Raw genomic sequence first — 19213 nt, forward strand, 5'->3', positions numbered from 1 at the left:
ATAGTCATTACCCCTGATAAGGTTGAAACAGAACACTGCTCCCTTTGAATGCAAAATACCGGCTCCTGGTGTACCGCATGGCCTCGACAATACGAAGCCGCAGACCCGCCTTGAGTGACAGGCAGCGGTGCGCTTTCCGGCTGGACGGCCGTATACATTAAGGTTCACAGTTTGTCCCAAGTTAAGCGCACTCCTCACCAGGAAAAATAAAGCCAAACATTTCAAAGCGGCAAGTTCCTTTCATCATATTACTCAGCCCAACGCGTTTCGGAAAACAATTCCTTGGTCACGGGCCAGCAGCAATAGTTACACATCACATGAAACTGCCAGCACTGCTTAAATCTCTTTAATAAGGCTCAGGTGAGTATGGCATCAACAAGCAGTGCATGCTGGTATTCGCAGTTCTATGCATCCATATAACTTTTCAATGCCGCTGTATTTTGTAAATTCATAGTCAAAATACAGCGGCATTGAAAAGTTATATGGATGCATAGAACTGTGAATACCAGCATGCACTGCTTGTTGATGCCATACTCACCTGAGCCTTATTAAAGAGATTTAAGCAGTGCTGGCAGTTTCATGTGATGTGTAACTATTGCTGCTGGCCCGTGACCAAGGAATTGTTTTCCGAAACGCGTTGGGCTGAGTAATATGATGAAAGGAACTTGCCGCTTTGAAATGTTTGGCTTTATTTTTCCTGGTGAGGAGTGCGCTTAACTTGGGACAAACTGTGAACCTTAATGTATACGGCCGTCCAGCCGGAAAGCGCACCGCTGCCTGTCACTCAAGGCGGGTCTGCGGCTTCGTATTGTCGAGGCCATGCGGTACACCAGGAGCCGGTATTTTGCATTCAAAGGGAGCAGTGTTCTGTTTCAACCTTATCAGGGGTAATGACTATGAATTTACAAAATACAGCGGCATTGAAAAGTTATATGGATGCATAGAACTGCGAATACCAGCATGCACTGCTTGTTGATGCCATACTCACCTGAGCCTTATTAAAGAGATTTAAGCAGTGCTGGCAGTTTCATGTGATGTGTAACTATTGCTGCTGGCCCGTGACCAAGGAATTGTTTTCCGAAACGCGTTGGGCTGAGTAATATGATGAAAGGAACTTGCCGCTTTGAAATGTTTGGCTTTATTTTTCCTGGTGAGGAGTGCGCTTAACTTGGGACAAACTGTGAACCTTAATATATATATATATATATATATATAAAAATATTTTTTTTTTCAAACTAGATCGACGTGGAGTTAAGAATAGTAAATTCATATGTCCCTCTGTGCACTTCCCACTTTAATATTTGGCCCCTCAAAATTTTCGTCCATGGATATTACGCCGTCGATAATCCCTACCACAATTCAATGCATCCCCGAGTGGCATGGGTTCACTGCACACATAAAGACAAGCCCGACCTATTAAATAACTATTCAGCTATGATTTCTTTTTTACCGTTTCTATACACAAAGTTTAGAAAGCCACAGTAAATTCCTGGAATAATACTTAAAGTTTATTTACAGTTTATAAATCAAACTTCAGATGCCATTCAAGCTAGTCCAGTCGAACTTACATGATTTAAACTCCAATACTCCACTGTATGTTCCTCATAAATCAGTCCACAAGCCTGGTCAGTTTAGTGAACCTCAAAATACTGAGAAGATTCAGTAACACATTCAGAATTGCTTTTTCAGTTCTGGCCGACCCCAAGGAAGCAACCTTCATCAGCCAATAAGAGATGCCCGGTCTCCCCAGTGACTCTAAATTGTTCAATTTCGGCATTAATCCTCGAAATTCCTACCTTAAAGTACTATTTACATCTGCGTAGAAAGGAAGAGAACCATTCCAGGACTTTGTCCTCAGTACCCACCATCAGACAGAGTCAGAAGGGGGGTCACCGCCAGTGACCGACCGAAGAGCATGCGCAGTCAGGTCCCTCCCCATCCGGCACGTGCAAGGCATCGAAACCAAGATATATCCTGAGCTAATAAACAATAAAGTGTTTATATGAGCAAATGACGAATCGAGTGTTTCTTCTTTTCTTCTTTTATTGTGCAGTAATCCTTCTAATATTAATTTGTAACTACAGACGCTTTGAACCATCCATTTATTACATTTATTGAGAGTCCATGAATGACATTATCATTCCACTTGTAAATAATCACATTCAAAAATTGTTAGTAAGGGTTTTAAGGAATTATAAGAGAAAATCAAATCAAAAGAAAGAGAGAATATCTAGAACCATCACCAACAGGTAACAAAGTATATTATATTCCTATACGACCTGACATATAACTCATTGTAGCTATAATGGTTCGAAGACTTTTCACATAAAGACACACATTGACTGTAATACCACGTATGTGGTATATGCTATAACATGCAGGTGCAACCAAGTGTATATTGGTAGCACCATAAGGCCATTTGTTCATATATACACTTTATTGTTTATTAGCTCAGGATATATCTTGTTTTCATGTTCATAAGGTATTGACTCGTTCATACCTATCTGGTTTTAGTTGGATGGCCTAAACCTTATCCTTTGAGCTTTCTCTTACTGATTATTTGATATTTGTTATCACCATAACTCAGCGCAATCATCACCCAGCCATCTAATCTTGTTTTTGTCGTGCATTGCATCGTCCACCAGGAGTGTGGAGACCCAATGCGCTAACGCAATAGAAGATGGACGTATCAAAGCAGGAAGAGGCTAAAAGGCAAGTGGTGCTGAGAACGGCAGTGGTACAAACCTCAGGGCACTTGACTGAAATAACTAAAAAGTTTTGCTAAAATGTACAAACTGTCTATGATACTGCCCTGGAGCAGTCAGTGGAAGTCACAGAATTCCATAAATAGACTACAAATCCCATAACTCTTTGTGCCAAAGGTGATCCCAATGAACTGATGTCTTACACAAAGCTGCTTATGAGAAGACAAGGGAACCCTAAAAGTAACCAAGGACCATGGGGAACATAGTATTATATTGAACAGTGGTCCTTGTAAGAGAAAGGATGAGGTCAAAGTAATACATATAGAACACAATGGAGTCTATATAGGCTACCCAGCTGGGTAGAAATTTATTTATAAAAAATGTATTATATTAACTGTCTAGAGACAGTTATAATATCCAGTAGGATACAGTCCTGTATCCAAAACAATACGTAGAAGGTGTGACATTGGTGAAAAGGTGACAAATTAAACACATAGTTCAAAACAAAACAAATTACGAAACATTTAGGCGAAACAGAGAAAGTGCTTGCTCTGAATTATACGTAATGTGGCAAGCTAAATATGTAGAAACCGGCGTTACACCTAAAATGAAATTATATGTCTGTACGCTGTTACATTAAGTCGACGGCGTTTCAATCCCTTTCATTCAATAGCTGGGATCATCATCAGGACAACAAATATCTGTAAGCCATATCCAACACTTAAACACGACAATCATTGATTTTGGAAGGAAGGGGGGGGGGGGGAATGTGGACATACAAAATTAGGAAGAAAGTAAATTACATATGTCAGACAGTCTTAATTACATTCAATGATAACGAGGCGCAAGGTGTGTGACTTGAGCATTAGGTAGAAACCTTAAAAGTGCCTACATTATTTAACCATGGAAGTGGCTGTGCAGCCGGTGGAGTTTGAAGGAATACAAGCGACAGAATTGAGAAGGAACTTCAATCGGTGCTTGTGAAACAGAGAAAAACCAAGGCTGGTGAAGAATGATCACAACGGCCAGTAACCAGTGAAATCCAAAGCTGTCATATCATAGTGCATCTTCCTATGTACAGGTTTCAAGATTTCAACTCTGAAACATTCCGCGTGATTATGAGACGCAGACAGCTGTACGACAAGCAGGTTCTAATGGCAAATGTTGTTCCCGAAATTGCTAAAGTGCCTCAAATGCTACAGAGCTTTACTCTCTGTGAAAGCAAACATCGAGCACTTCCATGTCTTTATATAATAACCCCTTGTAAATTACATCACCAGGACAAGCCTCGCATTTTCGTGCTAAAACCTTTTTTGATCATTGTCACAACTTTGTCACTGAATTTGGATAGCTCCTTTTTATGTAACTATCACACCCTGAACCCATCAATCTGTGTGAGGCTTTTTCTCTGGGTCCTGGGGGTTTCAGTGGTTCCTCACTTGGGGCCATATGTATGAAGGTACTGATTTGCGATTCTGAAATAGCGATTTTTAAGAAATCGCTATTTCAGAATCGCAAATTGGTATGTATGTACAAATTTGCTTTTTTTTAGCAAATTCTTAGTATTCCTTAATTGCGAATCGCAATTAAGGAATACTTTCCCATTCATTTCTATGGGCCAGGAGGCCCATAGGAATGAATGGGAAGGTAGTCTCAATTTTGCGATTCGCAATTTGAAAATCGCAAATTAAGAATAATTTCAAGGGTGCAGGGGTGTCCAAAGGACACCCTGTTGCACCCCTGAAATATCCATGGGTACACATGTGACGCACATATATGCCCTAAGGGCATGTATGTGCGTCACATGGCACTTTGAAAAATGCTGAAATGTGCATTTTTCAAGGAAATCGCAACTCACCACCAACTAGAAGTTGGTGGTAATTTGCGAATCCTTAAGGGCATTTTGCATATTTTTTGGGCTTCATACATTGCATTTAAGGAATCGCAAAATTTGCGATTCCTTAAATGCAATTGCAAAATAAGGAATCGCAAATTTTCCGATTCCTTATTTTGCACCAGATTTTACTTCATACATATCATTTTGCTAATTCGCATTCGCAAAAGCCGAAATTCTGCGAATTTCGGCCTTTGCGAATGCGAATTTGCTTCATACATATGGCCCTTAGAGTATTGTTGTTTATTGAGTCCAGGGTCTTATTAGTTCATTTTAATAACATAATCTTTGTGCACTTTATCCTGTAATAGAAGCAGGTCGAGCATAGAAGGTTCCCATCTTCAGGTGTTGAACAGTTTGGAATTTAGAGTTTGTATGACCCAAGTAGTTACACCCCTAAATCACCCTCTTTATATTTTGTGTAAGAGGCCGAAGCAGGCTCCCTACTGACATCTAGCATTCCTTCCTATCACAGTCTGCATCAACAGAGAGGTAACATGCAGTTAAAGACATTTATAAAAACATTAAGTTAGGGTGATGAGACCATTTTTGAGGGCTCGACCCGTGCTTTGGCTTTTTGGCACAGGTGAGCGCAAAGTACAGGGTGCTGATGTGACGCTTTTGGTTTGCAATAAAATCGCATTAAATCCTTTGCCGCAAAAATGATGATTACATATTGATTAATGAACCATGTTGCATTTATTTTCATACAAACAGACATCGGAGTAAACAGCAGTAATTTTAGGAGCTCGCCCACCCACTGTACTCATTTACCTAAAGAATTCTAGGGGCTTATTTGCAAGCCTCTTGCGCCACTTTTGCGTCATTTTTAACTCGGGAAAAGTGACGTACGGGTGGCGCAAGGGGCTTGTAAATAAGCCCCCTAGTCTTTAGCGCACATACCCGTGGCTGCGGGGCACAGAGGCCCTTCATTGCCGCACACAAAGTAATACAATTAGAGGGAACATTGGTTACGGTCCAACTGCAACTTTAAATGAAGACATCCCGGGGATACCGCTTATAAATCGAATGGTTCTGGGCTCAGGATGGGGCCTTGGTTGACAAAATACGGACCAATAACTTGAATGAAGAATAAAATGTTTATGTTTCCTTTTGTGGCTGAAAACAGAGATGTGGTCGCACTAAATGCACCAGGTAAGATGGAGCAATGGACGCTCACCATTCCCACAGGTCCTTGTCCTTTAGCCACAGAAGGCTTCTTGGGTCAGCTCTGGCCAGCGGGTCTGCAGTCCCTTGGTGGCTCACACCCTTGAGATGTCCTCCACGCGGGCTTCTTCCAGCTGGACTTTGCTCTCTTGGTTAGGGGTCCGCTATTCTCCGCCACTGGGCGGTGCAACATCTTCCAATATAGTCGCAGAATGATGCCTTCTACGTCCTGGACTAGAGGAAAACAGTAATATTAGTAACATGTTTCGGCCTCTGTCAGTGGGTCAATGAGCCTTCTTCTGGAGTCCAGACAAAGAGCGGCTACTGTCTGGAGAGGACCAGTATTTCTGCCACTTTGGAGGCACTGACTCGTAAGTCAGGGACATCCACAAAACCAGCTTTCTTCAGAACATTATCAAGGACAGGTAGAACAGAGTGCATATATGTACTAATGATGGAAGGCTGTTAAGAGTGGGTCAAAGTATGTATATCAGTTTCAACTCATGCTTACACTCGCAGTCAAGGTTTCCAGAGTGTTGGGTGATGCCCAGCACAACTCAGCAAGGAGAAGAAAGGAACGTAAGCGCTATAGCAAGAGGTAAATAGTTGCCAGGGAGCATACAGTGGCATAGTTCTAAGGATAATGTGCATGCAAGTTATCCCGGTGATGGGGAAAGATCCAGATGACCTTAAATGGACCTCCATTTTATGCATGGACTTGTGGTGTCATAATTTGACAATATTTGTTCATTTGTAGTGAGCTTTCCCAGAGGGCTAGCAACATACACGAAAATCGCACACAATTAAATTGATACACAAATCATTTATAAAGTGTTCGCATCATCAGAGAACATTTAGACTTTTTTTCACAAAATCTGTTTCAATATATTCTTCACCTCTGAGGAAAGTCCCAAATATACAAAAAAATGCAGTAGACCCTGCGGTCTCCACACTCTTGTGAATTTCAATTCAGTTTACTATAGTTCAGATGCACACGCCTGTGTTCCAGACCCCTAAAATGTGCCCCGTCTTCAAGTCAAGTAAATATCTTATTTACAGAGGTATAGTAGTTATCAAATAGTATTGCACTGCAACTTTAAATGGAAAATATCTCCTTACAACACATGTGATTTGATCGCATGCCATTACAACGCGGTCGTTACAACGACCGCGTTGTTAGTACGCAATACCATTACATCGCAAGTCATTACAACAACTTGCAGTAGGGGGCATGCTGGACTTAGGAATAGTATTATTTACTATTCCTACTCCAGTTCGCGCAACAGCAAGGTAGGTGTTGAATTTTAAATCCAAGACCAGTGCGCTCCCTACAGCAAGTCATAGTAATGACTTGTGATGTAATGGTATTGCATACTAACAACGCGGTCGTTGTAACTACCGCATTGTAATGGCATTGCCTTTAAATGCACTTGTATACATACACTGCAAGCAATCTTGTTGCACAACTACAATGAGCATAATTGTGTGAATAGCTGGGTGCGCAAACCACTCTCTTCATTCATGTTTTCATTGCTTGCTGGTGCTGATGTTGTACCTCCACTGCTGTTGTCCTTAAGGCTACGAATGCTGCAGTAAATTCTAGGCCCAGAAGGCAACGCAAGCCCATAAGCCAGATTTACTTTGCCACGGAGAGCCACCTGCTAAGTGTGGAGTAACACAAGATCGCACAAGTCGCTGCATTGCATTACGCTGCATCGGGAAGGCATTCCATGAGTAGATCGGGGGTGTTCCATGCAGCCACCCATGGTTTTTGGTTCATTCCAGTTTTCCTAAAATTAGTAAACCTGGGAATTCATCAAAATGCTACACCAGGGGAGGCGTAAAGAGGAGAAATAGCTTTATTTTGTTTATTTCCTTTTAGTACGTGTGCTGCATTCTGCAATACACATAGAAGAAGAAAGTGTCTCTGAGGATTGTTTTTGTGCAGGAAGGTGTCATGGTTCTCTTAGGAAACACCTTATCTTTGAATACATCACCCACCTGGTGATTGCTGCGTCTTGGGGTGTCCGGACAGAACATACAGAAGCAGTTTTCCACAGCCCTATTGCCCATTTCTTCTTCTGTCTTTCTAGGTAATAATATCCTTAATTACACCCAAGATCACCTCTTTGTTTACTGTCATTTGAAGTCTCAGTCCTGCCTTCGGTCTATTAATTCACCTCCCAGGTTGTCTTCTTCTTGTATACTCGGGCACTGGTTAGTTGTTGATTTGCAAGCCTCAACGCCATGTACATTAACTCACCTCATCACTATTTGACAGACTTTGAAGGTGGCCACATATGTGTCCAATGCATTATATCTAATGAATACAGAAGGAACCTCCACTGAACATGTGCCTAGAACTGCTGGTCGTTCTTGTAAAATTTGTTGCATATTTCAACTATTGTCTGATTGGATTTCTCTTACTCTCATTTTAGGCTCATTTCTAAATACTACAGGCACTTCTTGGCTTTTCAATTTGCCATTAATGAGATCAACAACAACCCACATCTTTTGCCAAATATCACATTGGGATTCACCGTTTATGATTCATGCAGGCAGGAAGATAAAGCAACCGAGAGTGTCATCAGAATACTGTCGATGGCGACCAACCCCGTTCCGAACTACACCTGCGCGAAGAACTCCCAGCTCGCTGGGGTCATTGGAGACCTCGGTTCTATCACATCTATCCCAATGGCACAGCTGTTGGGAATCTATGGGTACGCACAGGTATGCAACACGCCCCATTTCATTGCTGCATAAGTAGAGGCACACATTAATTTAATCTACTGTAAAATGTACACAAATGAATCGTCGTGAATTTGTTCCCCATCGTACCCAAGCAAACAAAACAAAAATAGCAAAATAGACTAATAATATTAATAAAAGGTCTACTAGTCAGGGCCAGTCATCTATCCCTGATGCCCACCAACAATAAGCCAATCTCCCTTCTCTATTTTCTTTGGATACCGTATCAGGTTATTAGCAGCTGTTTGATCAATAACCTTGGTGATGCAGCATATTTAGAAGGAATTAGTAGCGGTGTCCACATCAAACACGCGCACATACCGGCGGGTACCTCTTGCTTGATTACAAAAGTTTACCTGTTACCTTTACAAGCTATAATTCCTGTGTGTGTTCTATTTGTTGCAAGACTTAAAGATGTACAGATATAAATTTGCACATATGCTATTTGCTAACATAATTGTATTTTTTTTTTTACAATATGTTTTTGAATGTAACTTGTGCTCTGGTTTGTAACATGTACGCTTATAATATGCATGATCTGTCTAAAAAAGTCAATCAAACAACAAAATTGGCAGCTCTTTATAAATCCTCATTGATTGGCTGAATGATTGATATTCCCCATTAAAACCTAATGCAAAGGTGTCCCCTAGCAAAGGCATTAATAGCTGGAGGACGAGGACTTCCTGATTTCTCTTCAAGGAATTTGTACTCTTGGAGAGGGATTTGTAGTCTACATCATCATCATGAAATATGTACAGCTAAAAAAGTTCATTTGTCCTACACGTTGACATGCAAGCTGCTTTCAGTGGATTGAGGGGGACAAGAAGGGAGGGGGGCTTAAAATTCAGAGAGTCTAACACTGGCCATCCGGAGACTCCATGTTTATAACTATAACCAAGTTCATCAGATCTTTTTCAGTAGCTTGGAGGGTCAGCCAAGGCTTTGTCCTGTCACCCAGTCTATTCAATATGGTCATCGATGACATGGATGTCATTCTTCTGTTCATCAGCAAAGTCAGTCCTCCAGTTCTTCTCTTCAGGAATGTGATTGAATTTATAGCAAAGCCTTTGCTATAGCTGCTGCTCTTAGTTTTTGAGAATGATTGCTTACAAATGTGATCATTGTTATTTTCAGTAGTGCAAAAGTCATCGTTTTTGACCAAATGAAATTTGTATAACCGACATATAGCTTTAGAGACTGTGAACATGAACCCATTGCTAAAATAATCTAATGGCACAATCGTGTAGCTTTCTCAGGGTCCTCCTGTGTAGACAGGGGTGGGTTGGTGGGTGGCACATCATGGCTCTGGAATCTGCAAATTCACTAATTCTGGGGTACATGACAGTGTTGTTGTCGCTTTCAAATTCTGCATGTCCGAAGTCTTCCCTGCAATTCGATAAGGTGCCAAGGTTTTGGTAGAGTGGGTGTTCTTTAATCTCACCTCTGAAATTCCAAAAGAAAACAAATTATTTAAATCACTGTACAATACGTGATCCTCTCCACCTGAGGCTCTCTGTGTCAATTTATGAGAACTTGGTAGCGCGCTCTGCATCGCACTGACATTTATGATGTTGTGCATCCATATTTGGGCTAACACTATAAGGAGACCTCATATTCCTTAGGAGAGTCGCTCGGTATAGATGGATCTCCCGCACTGCACGGGTTCACAAATGTTTGTAGTGCCCATCTGTGGGCGTGGGAGTAGGGACGACCGTGACACCAGGTAGTGCGGGTAAAGAAGGTTTTATTTTTAGAGTACTTTTATACACAAAAGTCTTTCGCCTCCGCTGGGTCAATCGGTCACGGGCATATGCGCTGGGATCCGTGGCGTTGGTCTTCTCTTGTCTGCTGGTGGACTTCGGGGTGTTGCCTCGCTGGACAAACGCCGGCTCCGTGACATGCAAGAGACCAACAAAGAGGGAGGCCGTTAGTTCGAGTCCTCTAGAGGAAGTGCACCTAGAGGGACCGGGGAATGTGAGGGTAGACCCAGTGTACAGTGCGCTATCTTCGTACCGTGCACGGTGAACAAAAAATGGGGGGAGGTTAGGAGGTGAGGTACAGGGGAGGAAAAGGGTAATGGAAGGGAAGGAAGGTACCACAGGGACGAGGGACGAACAGGGACTTTATACAGTATTTACACTTGAGCACTCCGGCTCCCCACCCAGGCTGCCCAATGCCGCCGTACCTGTGACAGCCACACTCCTCCCTCGGGAGTGTGGCACGGCGGTTCACGGGGTCGTTGGCCTCCTGGCTTTCCTCCCTTCTCCGCCTCTCCGTCTTCTCCGCGATGTTCCTTCGGGTTGATTCTTTCTTCCTCTCCTCCGCTTCCTCCGCTCAGCTCCGTGGCAGCTTCCGCCTTCTGCTCCTCCGGTGTGATCACACACCCCGAGTACATCACTTCCTGTCTTTTTACCAATCCGGTCTCGCTGACGTCCTCCGGGGGCGGTTCCTCCTCCTCGGTTACGTACGCCCAGTTAAAGGGGCCGCTGTGTTTGTCCTCTTCGTCCTGGCCGATTGGATCGTCCTTCCACCGGTCAGTCTGTAAAGAAGGTATATGGTCAGCAGGGCAAGGACTCCACCATTCCCGAGGGGCACGCCTTCCTACCTCGTTACACCATCACTGGACTATCAAAAACTTTAGGACCACATGTTTTTTGATAATGATATCCCAGATTGAGAGGAAAGTGTGAGAAACTTCAATGTTGCAGAAGTATCACCATAGAAAAGTATCCTCCGCTGACAGGCCCATACCCCTTTAGCAATGTACGCATCTGAATAAGATTGGGGCTTTCCCGTTGGGACTTAGCAATGTAAATGGAATATTCTGTATAATAATCCCCAAATCAGTTTGTTCTAATAAAATTGATTGGACCATAGTTCGCTTTCTCATGTTGCGGCCACTGCCTAAAAGACCTATGTTTAAATGAGCTTGTGCAACATTTCCCCTGCCCGATGAGTAATTTCTTTTGGAGGCAGGATGGTATTCTTCTAAATTCCTTAAAATTTGATGAACATTTACAGCTTTTTTTGTTGGAGGGAAATTATAAACATTTTCTAATCAAGGTGTCATGAGGAGTTTGCTTACCTAAGAATTATGAAGACATAGGCAAAGGCATAGAATAGACTTGACTGTGAATATCACTTTTCATGAGCCTTTTATTGTAAAGATTGCTTTGCCTGTGGCAAATGGTTTTATGGTCCTACGATGCGAATAAGACAGTTTTATGAACCAGCTTCCCTTACAAGTCAACCTGTTGAAAATGAATATAACAGACAATATGTTATTATAAAAGGATTCGGCTCATTTTCATTTAGATTTTTCACCCTTACAATTCAGGGATATGAGTGGGTTCTACTACATGTTGAGGGGGTGGTGCAATGGCCTCTAATGTTGCCTCTTCCACCCAAATTGGGATCATTCAAAGCCCTAAACACTGCATGCACGCCATCCAGACCTGGTTGTCGAGCACCTACCTGAAGCTCAACCCAACAAAGAGAGAATTCCTGTTTTTTTGCCAACAACAACACACAAGATGCAGTACCAACCTGACTCAATGGAATGACAGATCTCTCTTTAAAGAAAGTCAAATAATTTCTTCCAGAGAGCGACTTTGAGAACTGCTGTTCTATCCCTCGTACTCTCGAGTGCTGATGGTGGTAATTCCCTACTCCATAGCCTCCCAGATGCCACACTGGCAACCCTTAGGGGCATCCCAGACACCGTAGCACGTCTCATCTAGCACCTGGGAAATATGATCGCATCACTGCCATCTTGATGGAACTCCTTTGGCACCGCTTGCCAGCCTATGTCATCTTTAAAACCAGCTGCATCAATACAAAACCATCACAACCAGCACGTCACTTATGTTGCAGACAAGTTCACCATCTCTGGTTGTTCTTGGCTCCCGTGCAGCCAGGACACCATCAGACTGGAGACTAACCCCCAGATGCATCAAGAACCCATTTTGCTATTCCTTAATAGCAAAAAATAACGATTCGCTATTAAGGAATAGCAAAATGCAATGCATGAAGAAATCACTAAAAAAATAGCGATTTCTTAGAATTCCTTAATTGCGACTCGCAAATTGCGAGCCGCAATTAAGGAATACCTCCCCATTCATTCCTATAGGCCTCGAGGCCCATAGGAATGAATGGGAAGACATTCTCAATTTGCGAATCGCAATTAGCGAATCGCAAATTGAGATTGCGAGTTCAAGGATGCAGGGGTGTCCAAAGGACACCCTGTTGCACCCCTGAAATTGATCTGTGCACATATGTTGCGCACACACATGCCCTTAAGGCATGTGTGTGCGCAACATGAAACTTTGAAAAATGCACTTTAGTGCATTTTTCAAAGTTTTTGCAAATTACCATTGCATAGATGCATGAGAGCTTTTTGCGATCGCAAACGGTGTGATTCGCAAAAATCGACCGTTTGCGATCGCAAAAATAGCCTTTGCGATGCATCAAAGGTCAAGGCCCTCGCAATTTGAGAATTCGCAAATAATTGCGAGTTCTCAAATTGCGATTGCATTTAAGGAATCGCAAATTGCGATTCCTTAAATGCAATGCATTAAAGCAAAAAATACAGCGAATTCGCTGATAGGGGGAGCAAATTACCATGAAGTTGAACTTCATGGTAATTTGAAAAAACTTTGAAAAATGCACTAAAGTGCATTTTTCAAAGTTTCATGTTGCACACACACATGCCCTAAGGGCATGTGAGTGCGCAACATATGTGCACAGATCAATTTCAGGGGTGCAACAGGGTGTCCTTTGGACACCCTTGAAATCGCATTCTCAATTTGCGATCCGCTAATTGCGATTTGCAAATTGAGAAGGCCCATAGGAATGAATGGGGAGGTATTCCTTAATTGCGACTCGCAATTTGCGACTCGCAATTTGCGAGTCCCAATTAAGGAATTTTGAGCAGTGGCGTCACTAGGGGGGTGCGGACCGCACCGGGTGACACCCTCACATGGGGGTGACACCATCTGGTTGCGCCCCCCTCCCCAGCAGGCCTCTGTACATGGCACCCCCTGCACCGCACCCGAAGGCCTCGGAGAGACTCGATCCGCTTTAAAAACAGCGAACCGAGATATTTTCTCCCCTATTCGAATTAAAATGTTCTCATTAGTTAAAGTTTGAAAAGTGTAGTAATGAGGGGCCCCCGCCATTTATATGGAAAAAGACACGGTGCTAAAGAGGGGGGGCGGGGAGGGGGGGTATTAACCGCTTGGAAATTAGCTTTTACTTTACACGTCTACAAACTCGCTAGTGCCTTGTACACAGATTTCTTTTTGCATCTTGAAAAGCTTTAAAAGAGAAACCACATGAAAGCGGCAGAGAGTGTAAAAGGGGGGGGGTCCTGCCCCCCCCCCCGGGGTTTAATGTGCGAGAGAGAGGGAGCTAGAGGGAGTAAGAAGACAGAGAGAGAGAGCGAGAGAGAGTTAGAGTGAGAAAGACAGAGAGAGAGGGAGCTAGAGTGAGAAAGACAGAGAGAGAGGGAGCTAGAGGGAGTAAGACAGAGAGAGGGAGACAGAGGTAGCTAGAGGAAGTAAGACAGAGAGAGAGAGAGAGAGAGGGAGCTAGACAGAGAGAGGGAGCTAGAGGGAGTACGATAGAGAGAGAGGGAGCTAGAGGGAGCAAGACAGAGAGAGAGGGAGCAAGACAGAGAGAGAGGGAGCTAGAGGGAATAAGAGAGAGGGAGCTAGAGGGAGCAAGACAGAGAGAGAGGGCGCTAGAGGGAGTAAGACAGAGAGAGAGGGAGCTAGAGGGAGTAAGACAGAGAGAGAGGGAGACAGAGGGAGCTAGAGGGAGTAAGACAGAGAGAGAGAGGGAGCTAGACAGAGACAGAGGGAGCTAGAGGGAGTAAGACAGAGAGAGAGGGAGCTCGAGGGAGCTAGACAGAGAGAGGGAGCTAGAGGGAGTAAGACAGAGAGAGAGGGAGCTAGAGGGAGCTAGACAGAGAGAGGGAGCTAGAGGGAGTAAGACAGAGAGAGAGGGAGTCAGAGGGAGCTAGAGGGAGCAAGACGGAGAGAGAGGGAGCTAGACAGAGAGAGGGAGTAAGATAGAGAGAGAGGGAGCTAAAGGGAGTAAGACAGAGAGAGAGGGAGCTAGAGGGAGTAAGACAGAGAGAGAGGGAGCTAGAGGGAGTAAGACCGAGAGAGAGGGAGACAGAGGGAGCTAGAGGGAGCAAGAGAGAGGGAGCTAGAGGGAGCTAGACAGAGAGAGGGAGCTAGAGGGAGTAAGACAGAGAGAGAGGGAGCTAGAGAGAGTAAGACAGCGAGAGAGGGAGCTAGACAGAGAGAGGGAGCTAGAGGGAGTAAGAGAGAGAGAGAGAGCTACAGGGAGCTAGGGCGAGCAAGACAGAGAGAGAGGGAGCTAGAGGGAGTAAGAGAGAGAGAAGGAGCTAGAGGGAGCAAGACGGGGAGAGGGAGCTAGACAGAGAGAGGGAGCTAGAGGGATTAAGATAGAGAGAGAGGGAGCAAGACAGAGGGATTATGAGCTAGAGGGAGTAAGAGAGAGAGAGGGAGCTAGAGGGAGCTAGACAGAGAGATGGAGCTAGAGGGAGTAAGACAGAGAGAGAGGGAGCTAGAGGGAGTAAGACAGAGAGAGGGAGACAGAGGGAGCCAGAGGGAGCAAGACAGAGAGAGAGGGAGCTAGACAGAGAGAGGGAGTAAGGCAGAGAGAGAGTGAGCTAGAGGGCTCTTGACAGAGAGAGGGAGCTAGAGGGAGTAAGAGAGAGAGGGAGCTAGAGGGAGCAAGACAGAGTGAGAGGGAGCTAGAGGGAGTAAGACAGAGAGAGATGGGGCTAGAGGGAGTAAGAGAGAGAGAGGGAGCTAGAGGGAGTAAGAGAGAGGGGGCTAGAGGGAGTAAGACAGAGAGAGAGGAAGCTAGAGGGAGTAAGACAGAGAGAGGGAGCTAGAGGGAGCAAGACAGAGAGAGAGGGAGCTAGAGGGAGTAAGAGAGAGAGAGAGGGAGCTAGAGGGAGTAAGAGAGAGAGCGGGAGCTAGAGGGAGTAAGAGAGAGAGTGGGAGCTAGAGAGAGTAAGACAGAGAGAGGGAGCTAGAGGGAGTAAGACAGAGAGAGAGGGAGCAAGAGGGAGTAAGACAGAGAGAGAGGGAGCTAGAAGGAGTAAGAGAGGGAGAGAGGGAGCTAGAGGGAGCAAGACAGAGAGAGGGAGCTAGAGGGAGTAAGACAGAGAGAAAGGGAGCTAGAGGGAGTAAGGCAGAGAGAGAGGGAGCTAGAGGGAGTAAGACAGAGAGCGAGGGAGACAGAGGGAGCTAAAGGGAGTAAGACAGAGAGAGGGAGCTAGAGGGAGCTAGACAGAGAGAGGGAGCTAGAGGGAGTAAGACAGTACCTAGCACCGTACATTTCCGACAGAGGTGGTCCATGCGGTAAGTCATGAGGGGGGTATGCTCACACTTGTCCAAACAAACACACGGTGGTTTGGAGCAGTTCGACTATCTACTTGCCCGACGCGCCCTGCTGCAGCAAGTGCCAAAGGAAGCCGACCCACCAGCTGACACACTGAGAGACGCTGTAGTTTCTCCTGCCAAGAAATCCAGCTCCAGTGTTTGCAGGCTACCCTTGCGGGTTGCTGGGAAATCGAGTCCTGAGAGAGAGATACCAGACCTCCTACATTCTAAAAACCAAGGTACGGAGCTGATTAGACCCTAAGAGAATTCTTGGATTAGATTTTTGGCAAAGAATACTAAAACTAGGCTACACCTTACTTACTTCTTCCCTTGTACTAGACCTAGGTTAGGTACACCGGGGTAGGCGTATTTTAAAAGCACCAGTTGAGTACTTTTAGTCATTATTTATCACTGTGGTATTTTATGCATTTTGGGTATTTTATGGCTTTCAAACCATATCATGCTTTTACAATATTATTTTATAATACTCTTCGTACTGTACACTTTGTACTTTACCGCAAGTATTACGATTGCAGCAGTTCATTTCTTATGCTTGAGAAAGAAGACTGTTCAATAAATATATTTTATTGAAAACGCCTGTCTCTCTATTTCTCTGCACCTCTGGTGAAACTAAGCATGCACGATTGACTGAGTGAAATAACTATCTATTGTTTTCGCGACTCTAGAGATATATTTCTTATTCTTGGGGAACAAAGTTGTCATGTTTAAAGCGGTTGTCAGAAACGAATCCCTTCTTGTTCATTCGAGAAAGTTTCTAGTGACCTCTGAGCTAGCTGGCACACACAATTAAGTCTAGTATATTCAGTAGAGACCTAGTCGACTTCAGTCCTACGTCTAAACTACAGGATACACTATTCCAATGCGCAGAGCTTATTGGGAATATAGGAACTACACTACAAAGGAAGGCCTTGGACTGCACTGTATCCAGTAGAGATCTAATGAATAACAGCCTCTGCAAAGGAGTTGTGTGCACCTTAACTTGATTGTGATTACAAAAAAATGTCAGGAGGTAGGCCGTTGTTTCCAGGCGGGTTAAAATGGACTGTGGAGAGCCCGCTTTCAACGGCCAGAAATCAAGGTAGGGGAAAACTGGTCCCTCCAACATCTGAATATGCGCAGCAACCATCACCATCATTTTCGCAGAGACCAGAGGGGCACTGGTGAGGCTGAAGGGAGGCGCTCAAACTGAAAATGCTTCTAGCCTACCTTGAACCACAGATAAAGTTTGTGGGTCTGCAGAACAGGCATATGAAAATAGGTGACCTACAGGTCCAAAGACATCAGCCAGTCGCCCAGGTCCAGAGCCGATAGGATCTGGTCAGTGTGAACATTGTAAATGTGTCCTTCCCCAGGACGGCGTTCAGAGGTAAAAAGCCCAAAATGGACCAGAGATTTCAGAGCCCCTCCGTCCTACTTTAACACGAGTAAATATATCACAAGTAACATCCCACTCCTCTTTCAGAGAAAGGCCCGGGAGCCCTCTGGTTAGCACCTTTGGAGTGTAACACGAGTACCTCTCGTAACCTAACAGATTGTGACCTCTGAAATTCGATCAGATGAGGTTGGGGAGAAGGAGAAACAGTTGCCAGTGCAAAAAGAAAAGGTAGGGCATACCTATGCTAAACAATTTGTAAGACCCATCTGTCATACAGGATGTATGACATTACAACGCATGCGTTTACATCGCATGCCTTTACAACGTAAGTATTACAACGCAGTCCATTACAACGCATAGTGCTTTGGGGTGCTGGATAGTGAATAGTTTTATTTACTATTCCAACTCCAGTCCCCGTTGACACTAAGGAAGGTTATTGGATAGTAAATTAACCTATTCCCTATCCTAGAGCGCCCCCCAGAGCAATGCGTTGTAATAGTTTGCGTTGTAATGGTTGCGTTGTAAAGGCTCTGCGATGTAAAAGTTGCGTTGTAAGTGTTGTTCACCGTCATACATGATGGATCACTACCCCGGGAGAAGGGCTGAATCTATTTCCCTAACAATAAGGACAAACTAAAGTGGCTTGGTGGCTGTCATCACAAGGGGTAAGTAGCTGGGAGGACTGGGCACTTCTTGGCCTGCACGTAGGCTGCCAGACCCCATGTGCCAGGCATTGGAAGGAGAGAAGTGGCTGCTAAAGAGGCTGGGGAAGTTTTGTTGTCTATATGGCAGCTTCTTTGCGTAGTCTCTGAATTTTCTGAGCAGCTGCTCAACTGCTTTGCCGGGAACACCATCCCCAAGGAGAGTGCCGTGTTTAGAAAATGCTTGAAGGCAGAATCTGCTTTTTCCCCAAAAAGAGCTTGAACCATCTAAGGACATCTGCAAGTTAAAGGCTTGAACAGATTACAAAAATCCTGTGGAATTCATCCATGCATGTCAGAACACAACATTGATGCCTACCACCCTTCCTAGCCATTAAAGAAAATGGGGTAGTCCATAAGGTATGGACCTGGGTATCGTACCACCCTTCCTAGGCATGCAAATGCATTGTCTGTACCAGAAAGCCCCAAGATATTCTTGGTGCAATATCTCACTGAGTATGAATGTTGCAACCCCAAAAACCACACTGACTGATCCTGATCTCAATGCCGGGCTCACAGAGGATAACATGTGTTTTCCAAAGGCCTCAATCGTCTTGGGCTCCCTACCTGGAGAAGTCATGGGGATTGATTTTGGATTCACCTTGCTAGTTGAAGTCTGAACAACCAGGCTCTTTGGAACTGGATATTTAGGGAGGAAATCCGGATCCCCAGGGCCCAGTCTGACACCAGCAGCCACCTGCCTATTCACTGGAGGGAAGTAACAGGGCTTTGACCAAGTGCCCATCAAGGTATGGGTGAGGGCCATATTAAAGGCAAGTCAGGCAGTACGACGACTGGCTCAACTTTTGTAATGTTGGCAAGATATCGGTCAAGATGGGGCTGAAGTTGGTTCCGTATAAGACAACGGAATCAGCACTGAGACTTCTTCCGACACAGGCGCGTCAATTCCAGTGTCTGAGGACCAGCCCGGTGCAGATCTTGGAAGCAGATTGGATATCTGTACCAGAGTCGATACAGGTCCAAAATAGATGCCAAGGGGCCATATGGTGCGGGGATGGATCCACTTGCGGGATCCAGAAAGGAGGCTACTGCGGTTCTTTGGGGCCTAAGGGCAGGTCAGAGGGAGCCAAATATTCTGCAGCATGGCCGCCTTGATGGCTTCAACCTGCTGCGGCGTTGCAGTTGGCCTGGGTAACTACGGTGCACCAAAACAGTCGGAA

The 19213-nt window shown here is 44.6% G+C and overlaps 1 protein-coding gene across 1 annotated transcript in view; it reads left to right on the plus strand.

The window, feature by feature from the left end:
• The window catches only part of LOC144762974 (vomeronasal type-2 receptor 26-like), a 200244-nt gene that overhangs the window by 100003 nt on the left and 81028 nt on the right, over nucleotides 1–19213 (plus strand). Inside the window, exon 4 of the mRNA XM_078648289.1 lies at nucleotides 8205–8496. Coding sequence (XP_078504415.1) covers nucleotides 8205–8496 — 292 coding nt within the window. The remainder of the gene's footprint in view (nucleotides 1–8204; nucleotides 8497–19213) is intronic.

This window comes from Lissotriton helveticus, chromosome 6 (assembly GCF_964261635.1).
Source record: "Lissotriton helveticus chromosome 6, aLisHel1.1, whole genome shotgun sequence".
Classification (NCBI taxonomy): Eukaryota; Metazoa; Chordata; class Amphibia; order Caudata; family Salamandridae; genus Lissotriton; species Lissotriton helveticus.